The sequence below is a fragment of the Myotis daubentonii genome, chromosome 5 (assembly GCF_963259705.1).
Source record: "Myotis daubentonii chromosome 5, mMyoDau2.1, whole genome shotgun sequence".
Classification (NCBI taxonomy): Eukaryota; Metazoa; Chordata; class Mammalia; order Chiroptera; family Vespertilionidae; genus Myotis; species Myotis daubentonii.
In genome coordinates this window covers 50,273,984-50,286,231 of record NC_081844.1, presented here as the reverse complement: position 1 = coordinate 50,286,231, position 12,248 = coordinate 50,273,984, and the positions used below count along the sequence as shown (strand labels likewise).

Below are 12,248 nucleotides of genomic sequence, written 5' to 3'. Positions count from 1 at the left end.
TTTTGAAGACAGAATGCAATCATAGTAGTTGTGCAATAAAACCTTTATATAAACCCCTAGGCAGTGTCCTATATCTTTATTCATAAGACTTTAGTTTTTGACAGTTTGATTTGGAAAACGTTTTATTCATCTACATCAGTAAATAATTGGGGTGTGTGAACGACACAGCTTTGACTTTTCAAACTAGAACAGAACTGTGTGAGACATCTGAGATCAGCAGACCATTAATTAGCCTGAATCATTGGGCACCATGATGGTTCTGCACCATCCATGCTCTGTGCACATTCAATTCTTTTCTTCCTAATGTTCAGGACAGTTGTAGAGTAAGCACCGAGGAAATGGCATTAACTCTTTGACCACCCTGGAAATGTTCCGTTCATCGTGCTCCCGGGGGGGGGGGGGGGGGGGGGGGGGGGGAGGCAGCCAGACTGTGGGAACAAATCGGACTCAATGCATTTTCTCAGTGGAAAGAAAGGTGGAGTAAAAGACCAGATTCTCCATCCCATTCGCTTCTTGTGCTTTTTTTAAAGTCTTCTCTTCACTTTTAAAATGAGGGGGGAAACCTCGGCACGGGCATAAGAAACATTTGAACGTCACAAGAGAAAGCAAGAAACATAGAGAGGCATGTGGTGGCTGTGCACTTCATGCTTCCTCTTCCCGTCAAGAGTCAATAACAACCCCTTTCATTCTTAAGCGGGGCTTGGGCGCCGGGCTTTCCGAGTATAACTTCGGCCACAAGATGGCACCGACCCGCAAACAAAGGAGCGCAGTGGCACCGACTTGTTAATGCCCTGCAAACTGCCTGGCCTCCGCGGCGGCCAGGACCCTGCGGGGTGAGCGCTTACTTCCTCCACATCCCGAGCCTGTGTCTAATAGTGTGCGCCTCTGCCGAACAACGTGAGGATTCGATTGCATTTCTTTCCGGAATGCCTAGGAAACGCACCCCCGAGGTGCACACCCAAGGTTAGGTGTTCGTGGGGGGAGCTCCCGGCGCACTCCGGGGGCGAGTCACGTGACCCGGGGATGAGGTGGAGTTCGGCTTTAAGGGGGCGTCTCTGCTGATCTCCATCAGTCTTTAGGATTTGAGCGAGAGAAATACCAGCGGTTCTTTTCTCCCCTCCCTGCTTGCTCCCTTGCATAGCTATCCTTTTCCCGTTTCGATGAACAGGGGGGGAAAGACTAATCCGACAGAGGGTAAGTTTCAAGTTTACACCTTTTCAGGGACTTGAGCGAAACCGCTCATTGATGGAGTGAAGGGTGGGAGAGGAGGAAAAAGCACGCGGGAGCCCGAAATGGGCTCCGGGGTCCGAGGTGGGCGAGGAGTCTGCCTTTTGGTTCAGGTCCCGGTGCGGGCAGGTGCAAGGTGCTTCGAGAGACCGGGCAATTCCAGGACTCCGGCCGCGGTTAGGGACGTGGGTACCCGGGACTTGGCGCATCCGCGAGCCGGGCTCCTGAGGATTTCTGGACGGGATCCGAGTTCCCCTCTCCTCGGGTTCTCCGAGGGGGTGGGCAGGTTCCCTAGTGATCTTCCCCGCACCTTGCTGCTCGGCCGCATTTTTCTGGAGCCTCTGCGGGTGGCTGCGCTGGAGTTTTCGCGGAGGAGCCAACACTTGGATGCTCTGGGGAGGGTGCGTTTGGCGGGCCATCCTGCTTAGACCCCCTCCCTCGGCACGGGGGGCAGGGGAGGAGGGCTCCAGCGACGCCCTGGGACAGTTGGGGGTCCCTGCGACTGGGCTGGGATGGGGATGGGCTCCATCCCCTCCCAAGCTGACCCTGCGCTCCAGCCCTCTCCCCCCATTTCCCAGTTCTCATCGTCTAACTCTTTAGCTGCATTGAGAACAGTGATGGTGGGAGCCTGGCTGGGTTGGAAGATTGGGCTGAACGAAGGTGGAGGTGGCCGCTGTGGTCCCCAGGTAGACTGGAGAGAGGCTATGGTTTTAAGGGCTGATGTTGGGCCGAAGAGAACTGACCCAGTGTGGACTCTGCTCGTTTGCTTTTAGTTAGATTGGATGTTTTCTGTTTTGCCAGCCTCTCATCATCATAGGCAGAGTTCTTCCCTAATAGATGTATGGCAAATGTGTGTGTTTGGGGTGGGGTGGGAGTTAGAAATGAGGAAAACTGGGGGCAATTAACCTAGTTACACAATATAAAAACGGTGGGCGCCTAAGAGCAGAAAGTGTTCTTGGACATCCCCCCCCCCCTTTTTTTAAGAGCTCTCAGATTTGCCATGCCCACCTGCACCCTAGGGGAAAGGGTAACTGGCTAGGTGGCATACAGGCCTGGGGAAGTGCGGAGCTTGTCTGTCTGTCTGTCTCTCTGCTTGGATAGAAACCATAGCTGTCAGTTCCAAGACTCCAGGCTGTCTCCTGATGAAGCGAGAGAACAGAAAGCTATCCAGCTCAGTTCCCCACCCATGACTATCGATCAGAGCCTTTTGGTGGGTGGCTGTGGTTTATCAGTCTTCCTTATTCTTTTAAGGCAGCTGTCTGTTGAACAAGCCCTCCTTGGAGAGGAAGGAACAGAGAGTTATGTAACTTACGGAGTTAAACTTGCAGTAACTTTGGGAGGCTGCGTGTGCGCAACTGATATTTCTTTTCCAAAACAGATGAGGTGAACAGCCAGTTCTGAGACGATGAACTACATTTATCTGCCGCAGGCTATGAAATGCAGAAAGCTGTGCTTTCAGGTAGTAGCAGCACTAAGAACAGCCAGAAAGGGGTGAAAGGCCAGTGTTCTAACCGGGAGGGAGAAAGAAATGTCCGTTTGGAAAAGGGTTAATTTGCCAACTGGTGAAGTCTGTGGTGTCTCTATTTTGTCTGTAAATGCACATGGCAGCTATGAGATTAAACAATCTTGAATTTTTGCAGTGTCTGTAGTTGCATACCTTATTTTAGAAATTTATGTTGGAATAATAAATATTAAAGTATTTTTTTTTTTTTTTGCAAAGATAATGTATGTAAATCCTTTCTCTCCTAGTATTGTTTTCTGACGATTACTTTTTCTTGAAATTATACTAAGGTAGGCTGAAAATATACATTTTACTCAATGGGGAACTGGTTTATCCAACTGGAATGACTACCCAACAATTCACTTAGCAAAGGAGGCTTGCAAATACTTAAAAAATAGTTTTCATTCTCTTTCTAGCTAAGTTAACTTCTCAGTAGGAACAATGCTATTCCCCACAGGAAATGTCCATCAAATATAAATTTAAAGATATTAAGGTAGAGTTTCAGTATATTTACCTAAAATCACTTGTGCTGTAGCCGGTTTGCTCACTGGATAGAGCATCGGCCTGGGGACTGAAGGGTCCCAGGTTCGATTCCGGTCAAGGGCATGTACCTTGGTTGCAGGCACATCCCCAGTAGGGGGTGTGCAGGAGGCAGCTGGTCAATGCTTTTCTCTCATCGATGTTTCTAACTCTCTATCCCTCTCCCTTCCTCTCTGTAAAAAATCAATAAAATATATATTTAAAAAATAAAATAAAATCACTTGTAAGAAGGCTATCTTTGTAGCCCACACATTGTGTTAGTTTAATAAATGTTTGCATTCATTCCCATACGTATTGAAAATGTCCATTTTCCTTCATTTCCTCTGCCAACACCTTGGTCTGCACCTTCATTATCTCTCACCTGGATTAATGCACTAGCTCTGGGGTGGGCAAACTTTTTGACTTCAGGGCCACAATGGGTTCTTAAACTGGACCGGAGGGCCGGAACAAAAGCATGGATGGAGTGTTTGTGTGAACTAATATAAATTCAAAGTAAACATCATTACATAAAAGGGTACAGTCTTTTTATTTTTTATTTTTATTCATTTCAAATGGGCAGGATCCGGCCCGCGGGCTGTAGTTTGCCCACGGCTGCGACTAGCTTCTTAATGAATCTCCCTACTTCTCTTCCCTGTTCTTAAGTCTGTTGAAAACAGCAGCTAGAGTAACAATTGTAAAACAAGTTACGTAACTTCATGCCTTTATTGAAGACTCTCCAGTGACTCCTCATCTTTCTCAGAGAAAAAGTCAAAGGCTGTCCCATGGGATAGGTCCCTACACCATCTGTTCCTCCTCTGTTTACCTTTTCCGGTGCTGTTTAGCACACCAGGTGTACAGCCTTAAGGATTTTATATTCCATCCATATGGGATGCAATCCGTGAGATCTCTGTATGGCCTCCTCCCATCTTCTCAGGCAAGTGGAGTCCTTTCCTACCACCCAGGAATAATTGCAATTCCCAACAATTCTAGTTTCTCTTTCTTGATTCAGTTTTCTCCATAGCACTTATTATCATCTGGCATAGTTTTTTTGTTTGTTTGTTTGTTTGTTTGTTTATTTTTGTCTTTCTCTGCCCACAAGACTAGAAACTCAATGAGAATGTCACAACTGTTTCCACTAAAACCATGTCTGACACAAAATAAGTGTTCAGTAAGTATTTATTGGATGAATGAATTTTCTTTTAGAAAGTTTCCTTTTTAACACAAAGTGGAACATTTTTTCCTGCATACCTGACCTAACTAAAAAAAAACCTATTGGCCTTGGCTGGTGTGGCTCAGTTAGTTGGGCATTGTCTCGTTCACCAAAAGATTGCCAGTTTGATTCTTGGTCAAGGCTTGTGGCCAGGTTGTGTAGGAGGCAGCTGATCCATGTTCCACTATCACATTAATATTTCTCTCTCTCTCTCTCTCCCTCTCCCTTCCACTCTCTCAAAAAAGCAATCAGAGCCCTGGCTGGTTTAGCTCAGTGGTTAGAATATCGCCCTGTGCATGGAAGGGTCCCAGGTTCGATTCCCTGTCAAGGGCATGTACTTCACATGCAGGTGCCCCAACCCCAGTAGGGACATGTGGGAGGGACATGTGGGGGAGGCAACCAATTGATGTGACTCTCTTACATTGATGTTTCTCTCTCTCTCTCTCTCTCTCTCTCTCTCTCTCCCCGCCCCCCCGCCTCCCTCCCTTCCACGCTCTCTAGAAATCAATAGAAAAAATATCCTCAGGTGAGGAGTAAAAAAAGTAAAATAAAATGGATAAATAAAAATAAAAATCAATAAAGAGAAAAAAATTTACAGTCTATTGAATTAGCATCCATTCTGCTTGTAAGAAGATGGATGGAATTCAGCTACTGGTGTTAAGACTAATTCAGAGAAGAACCTGCTCCAATCATGCATCTGCTGTCAGTCAACTCATAATTACCCTTAATCTAATATTTGCAAGGCACTATGAGGTATGCAAAGTACCTACCCAAAAAAGTTTATATTATAATTGAGAGGAGCCAATTAAGGATTTGAGGGACTAAGTGGCACTTTGAAAGGTGGGTAGACTTGGATTGGTAATGAGACAGAATAACCAGCAAGAGGAAGGGCGGGGGCAAAGGCTGTAGATGTTAAAACAAGCAAAGAGCACTGGTGGACTGTGAAGAGACTGGCCTACCTGGAACAGAGCGCTCATAATGGGGTTATTAGAGCAAGGAGTGCAAAGCAGAAGAGAGGGAGGCTGAGGCATGTACTCAATAGTTCAAATCTCATACCTGGGTACTCATTCACTTGGTGATACTCAGTGAGAGGGAGCCATGAGAAGTCAGAGAAAAAAGAGGACATACTTTCCTATTCAGCTATTTTTACTTTTAATAATGAGAAAAGCTCAATATATTTAACATTAGAAAACCTAATGTTAAATATCTTGGTAACATGAAGCATGATGCAAAGTTTTCTTGAGTTCTTTTTTTTAAATTATTGTTTAAAATTGTTGATATGTTTTTATGTATTTCAGAGAGAGCAAGGGAGACAGAGATAGATTAAACGTTAATGATGAGAGAGAATCATTGATCGGCTACCTCCTGCATACCCCCTAACTGGGGATTGAGCCCAAAACCTGGGCATGTGCCCTGACCAGAAATCAAATTCTGATCTCCTCGTTCATGGGTTGATGCTCAACCACTGAGCCACACCAGCCGGGCTTCTTGAATTCTTAAGAAAGGCATTTCCAAAGAATTTTTAAATTAATACTTGTTTTTTCAAGGTTTGTTTTCAGAAACCTGGAGACAGGTCATTCTCTCTTGCCTTTGGCATTCTTGAGAGCAAAATTGTGATTACCACCTAAGTTTAGGAGTCATTACAGGTTGTTGCATAGAGGAGAGAAGAACTCTATTTCTAATAACATTCACAGTTGAAATCATTCCTAGTCTTAATACTTTCTCACATAATGTTAGCAACCTTTATTTTTATACTTTTGTCTTATAAATTCAAGTTGTGGTTGTAAAATAAAAAACACTCCACATCCTAGAAAGCAAAACACTTCAAGTAAAAGTTCATTGGAGACACCACTTAAAAGGCAAACATATTGTTGGTTCATTAAATGTCTTATCTTCTTTTTAATGGAAGTAAATCTGCCTGATTTCCTTTATTGTCTTCACATAAGCGAGAAATAAACAAAATTTCCTTTCTTAACATAGGCACAATGGCCTGTTAGTTGACATGAGAAATCTCATGTTGTTGTGTCCAGATTTCAAAGTTCCCAAGACCCCCAGGGAGCCAGTCAGTCCGATGCAAAAGCAAAGAGTCCTTTATTATGCAAGCCGGCCTGCGCTCCCCGTTCACCAGACCCACCGACACAGCGGAAAGTCCAGTGGCCGAGAGAGAGAGGCCTGATGGGACAGGGGGTTTTAAAGGGGGGTGGAGTGGGGGCAGGAGAGGGCACTGTGGGCCCCGCCGATTGGCCAGGCACGAGTCGGTACAGGATGTGGTCATAGTGATGGCGTGCACTTCCCTTGATCATCATTGGTTAATCCAGAGAAATCCTGGGTGTGGCTAGCAGCGGCTTCTTCCAGTGAGGAAGCACATGGCCCCATCCCAAAATGGAGGACCCAAGGCAAGATGGAGGGCGCACATGGTTCTGTCCCAAGATGGAGGACCCAAGGCAAGATGGAGGGCGCACATGGTTCTGTCCCAAGATGGAGACCCCAAGGCAAGATGGAGGGCGCAGTCCTTGCCCGGCTCCTGCTGCTGCCGCTCGAACTCACCACAAGGCAGGATGGCCCCCCCGCACAGCACCCGCAGCTGGCCTGCGGGCAGACCGGGACTCCAGCGCATCTGGGCGGCACAGGCCCAGCACACGGGGTGCGGCCGGTGGAGCGGCCCAGCTCTGGGGGAGCGGCATCTGCTCGGAGCAGGCCCGGCCCATGGGGCCGGTGCACTGCAGCATGGCGGCCTCCCCGAGCCTGGGCACGCGCCCCACTCCGCTGCTGCCGCTGCTGCACTGGGCCTGGTCCGGGGGGGCTCCCGCTGTGGGCCGGGGAGCCAATGCCCCCCCCCATGGGGCCCGGCGGCCGGCCCACGCAGGCCCCGGCCCCCCCCCCGACCGGCCCCGAGGGCCGCATGGACCCCCGGCCCCAGCGCGGGCAAGCGGCAGCGGACCACGGGGGAAGGGAGGGAAGAGCCAGGCGGTGAGGCCTTCCGCTCCTATGACCTCCCCCGTGGTCGGTCGCCGCCCAGCCCCACCCCTCGGCCCGCCGCCGGCCACCACGCAGCCGTCCGGACACTCAGGCCCTCTCCGGGGAGGCCAGGCCCTACCGCGGGTGCGGAGGGATCTCAGAGCCGGGCAGTCAGACTCCTCCCATGCGGTGCGCCTTTCAATGTCATAAATTTACTTAATAATCTAGGGTAAATCAGATTTTTTTTCAAAAGGAGTTTTTAGTTTTTACAAAATTATGGTCTGTCATTTGTTTTGTTGGTAAAAATGCTGTGAAGGATCAAAATTATAACCAAAATTAGATCCTGCATTGTATCTGTATACAATCTAGAGGGAAGGGAGGATATTTATAAAAATAGAACCTTAGACATCCTTTGAAAGCTTCTGACATATTAATAAACTCATACAGTCTTACAGTTAGAAAGAACATCAGAGCTATCCTACACAAATGCAAGAACCAGAAAGTCTTACAGGTAGTAGTTATACTGTAAACTTGGGTGTATAGACACTTGCTACATTTGCAGGCAGTTCATTCCATTTTATTAAACATTTGTTCCTCATAATAATGTGAAATTTGTTTTCTTTTAATATAATATACTTCCTTTTCTACTTATAAATTGTACATTTAGATATAATTTTCAAAGCTCAGTTTCTTATGCCAGATGCTACTCAGTCAAATATGAGAAGACATCTATACCATTCCTGTTAAGTTTTTTCTGGATTACACATCTTCTATTCCTTCAACAGCCCTTCATATGACAAGGTTTCTTGATGTTTCACTGTATTAATCATTTCTTTTTTAATATATTTGTGTTAGCCGAACTGGTTTGGCTCAGTGGATAGAGCGTCAGCCTGCGGACTCAAGGGTCCCAGGTTCGATTCCAGTCAAGGGCATGTACCTTGGTTGCGGGCACATCCCCAGTGGGGGGCGTGCAGGAGGCAGCTGATCGATCTTTCTCATCAATGCTTCTAACTCTCTGTCCCTCTCCCTTCTTCTCTGTAAAAAATCAATAAAATATATTAAATATATATATATATATATATATATATATATATATTTGTGTTAAATAATGTCTGCCTTAAAGAGAAGTTCAGTGTATGATAGAGCTATTATTACAACTTGATCTCCACAAGAATTCTTTCATTTCTATCGTAAGGGAAAGGATTAGGTAGTTTTGTTTTTGTTGGGTTTTTTTCTCTTTGCTTATTTCATGTATTTTTCTTATGTCTCAAGCTGTGCATTAAGTTGGTTGTTATATATTCATATTCTTCGTGTTTAGGAATGTGCTGATAGTACTGTTTATATTAAGATTTTGAACATGAGATTTACATACACCTTACTAATATACAGACCACTCACTATGTTTTGCTGCAACTCAATGTGTAAGCACATCCAATGAAAAATTTTGAGATTTTTTTTGCACTGTGGCTACTATTTTTATTTTTTTATGTTTTTAAGATACTTCACTGTGGCTACTATTTTTAAAAGATATTTATACAAATTTCATTTTGTTTATTTATTTCAGTGTCTTCACTTTAAACAGTGCTATAAGTCAGAATTCATTTTGCCTGCCCTCAATAAAATTAGTAATGCAGTTGGTCATTTTCTCTTTACAGATTGTTCAGTTCAAGGGGATGAAGAATTCAGAATAATTTTGATAAGTGGATGCCAATATGGGGAATAAGAATAAGCTGAACATTTGATCTACTTTGAAGAAACATACTGTCCATTTGCCTAAAGTGATTGATAATAACCAAACCAATCAAAATGAATTCAACAATAGTTTTCCAGGTTGAAAATCATTCCATCAACTATAATTTTTCAAAGAATAATTCCCAGTTTTTGGCTTTTGAAATTGATGATTGTCATCTGCCTTTGGCCATGATATTTACATTAGCTCTAGCTTATGGAGCTGTGATTATTCTTGGGGTCACTGGAAACTTGGCCTTGATTGTAATCATCTTGAGACAAAAAGAGATGAGAAATGTTACCAACATCCTGATTGTGAACCTTTCCTTCTCAGACTTGCTTGTTGCCATCATGTGTCTCCCCTTCACATTTGTCTACACAATAATGGACCATTGGGTTTTTGGTGAGGCGATGTGCAAGTTGAATCCTTTTGTGCAATGTGTTTCAATCACTGTGTCCATTTTCTCTCTGGTTCTCATTGCTGTGGAACGACATCAGCTGATAATCAACCCACGAGGGTGGAGACCAAATAACAGGCACGCTTACATAGCTATTGCTCTCATTTGGCTTCTTGCTGTGGCTTCTTCTTTACCCTTCCTGATCTATCAAGTCATGACAGATGAACCCCTCAAGAATTTTACACTTGATGGCTACAAGGACAAATACGTATGCTATGATAAATTCCCATCGGAATTTCATAGGTTGTCTTATACCACTCTCCTCTTGGTGCTGCAGTATTTTGGCCCACTCTGTTTTATATTTATTTGCTACTTCAAGGTAAGAAAATTCCTCCCTCCCTCACCATTTCCATTTTTTATCTTCTTTTGAAAGAATTCTTCATTAAATGAGTGGTTCTGTTTGAACTCACTTTTTCCCCCCCCTTCCCTCTATAGATATATATACGCTTAAAAAGGAGGAACAACATGATGGACAAGATGAGAGACAACAAGTGCAGGTCCAGTGAAACCAAAAGAATCAACATCATGCTGCTGTCCATTGTGGTAGCATTTGCAGTCTGCTGGCTGCCTCTTACCATCTTTAACATTGTGTTTGATTGGAACCATCAGGTTATTGCTGTATGCAACCATAATCTCTTCTTCCTGCTCTGCCACCTCACTGCAATGATATCCACTTGTGTCAACCCCATATTTTATGGATTCCTGAACAAAAATTTTCAGAGGGACTTGCAGTTCTTTTTTAACTTTTGTGATTTCCGGTCTCGGGATGATGACTATGAGACAATAGCCATGTCTACCATGCACACAGATGTTTCCAAGACTTCTTTGAAGCAAGCAAGCCCAGTCGCATTTAAAAAAATCAACAACAACGATAATGATCTGAAACTGCTGTAGCCTATGGTTCCAGCTCACATCTGTTTCGAAACAAGCACAACCGGCAACATGTTTTATTGCCTGCTCAACCAAGGAAGGGGGTTGAACTCATTGAGGAAAGATGAAGATCTTCCTGTGTTGATTTTCACTGCTTTTCTTGTAGCTGTCACAATTACATTGGGGGGAAAAAAAACATATGGGCTTTGGAATCTTCTGATAAAAGTTTTGACCAGGCATCCTTGAAATGCTTTTTGTAAATTTATGCATATACTACAAAAACTTTTTATATTGTATTTGTTGGAATGAACTTTCTTTAAAGTATTACTACTAACAACTTTAGAAGCACTACATCTGATATTCTCATTACATTCTTGATTAGATTGTCACTAGATTGGATGATCCTGATGTAATGATAGGCATCATTTCAGTCTGTTACAGAGGTGACAGCATGCAAATAGCATCCAGGATGTGGAGGTAAAAGAGAGTCTATGTCTTGCATACCTATAGTCTAAAGTCATTCAGGAGTTATTTGTATTTTTTTTTTAATTTTAAGCAGGATTTAATTTGCTTCTAATTATCACTTATACAAGTATACTTCTCTGTGAATACAATGGGGGATTGGGCCACCCACAAGAGTTAAGTGGGAAAACAGTTCCCTAACTTTAAAATTGTTTTGGTACCCAACAATCAAAGGATTTCAAAGTAATTAGTTTGAATTATATTTATTTGAATTGATGGTCAAAGGGTTTTCCATTCTTCACAAACTGTTCAGTATTTGCAAATTGTCAAGCTTTCTAGCATAAATATACCTGCAATTCAAAAAGCATTTACAGCTTACAATTTATAAAAACACTAAGTGTATTTACCATATATCAGTGTCCATATAGTATTTCATTTTTACTTTTCAACGTCCATCTTCAAAAAAAGACACCAAGATACAATGTTAAAAGAATGTTCACCCTGGCTAGCAGAGATAAATACCTGAAAGCTGAAAACACTTCATATAGCCCATGTTGATCTATATAAACTATGTGGAGTCTTTTAAATAATGCACTATATAGAATCTTGAGTAGCTGTGTCATGTTAATACACTTAATTTCATGTATCCTGTAATCATGATTGAGCCTCAGAATCATTTAGAGAAAAGGTATTTTAAAGAACAAGACATATCTTTGATGTAGTATACACACAAAGTATTAAATGTGTTTATTTTAGAAGGGTAGACATTTTCTTTATTAAAATTGTTTTTGCTTTTTCTGAGTCTCTTTTGTGTTTCTCTGCAGCTTATTTTCTTCTTCTTTTTTGTGGTTTTCTTCTTCCCTCCCGTGGTGTTCCCATGGCATCCTGTATCTGCTTGAGAATGAAACATTTTCTACACTGTGGTATAACCATTGATGGCCCAGTCTTCCTTTGCTTCTTGAAGACAGGACAGTTTTACATGAGTCTATGTCCCCACTGCATCTAGCACAGTGACAGGTACTTAGAAGTTTTTAAGTATATATTTCTAAAACACACACATGAATAAGTAATGACCAAATTCCCTTCTCATTTATGAGCATATTGACTTTACAGCCTGACATTTACTTGGACTCGTCCTCCTAAGTTCATCTTTACCAAGGAGGTGTTTTCTCTTTTATTAGTTATTTTCCCGCTAAACTAAGCAAAAAGGACAACAGCGTAGATTTGAGAAACTTGAATGACTTGTCATGTAAGTCAAGCAAATAGCAAACCTTTAATATTGAATGTAACCTGAATTCAAATTATGCCCAAGAAT

At 43.3% G+C, this 12,248-nt stretch overlaps 1 protein-coding gene across 1 annotated transcript; it reads left to right on the top strand.

Annotated features, from left to right (window-relative positions):
• Positions 1 to 886: 886 nt before the first annotated feature.
• NPY1R (neuropeptide Y receptor Y1) lies at positions 887 to 11,729 on the top strand. Its single transcript, XM_059697757.1, has 3 exons — positions 887 to 1,194; positions 9,071 to 9,920; positions 10,037 to 11,729. Exons 2-3 carry the CDS (start codon positions 9,222 to 9,224, stop codon positions 10,493 to 10,495), a joined length of 1,158 nt encoding a protein of 385 aa, XP_059553740.1. The 5' UTR covers positions 887 to 1,194; positions 9,071 to 9,221; the 3' UTR covers positions 10,496 to 11,729.
• Positions 11,730 to 12,248: the final 519 nt, after the last annotated feature.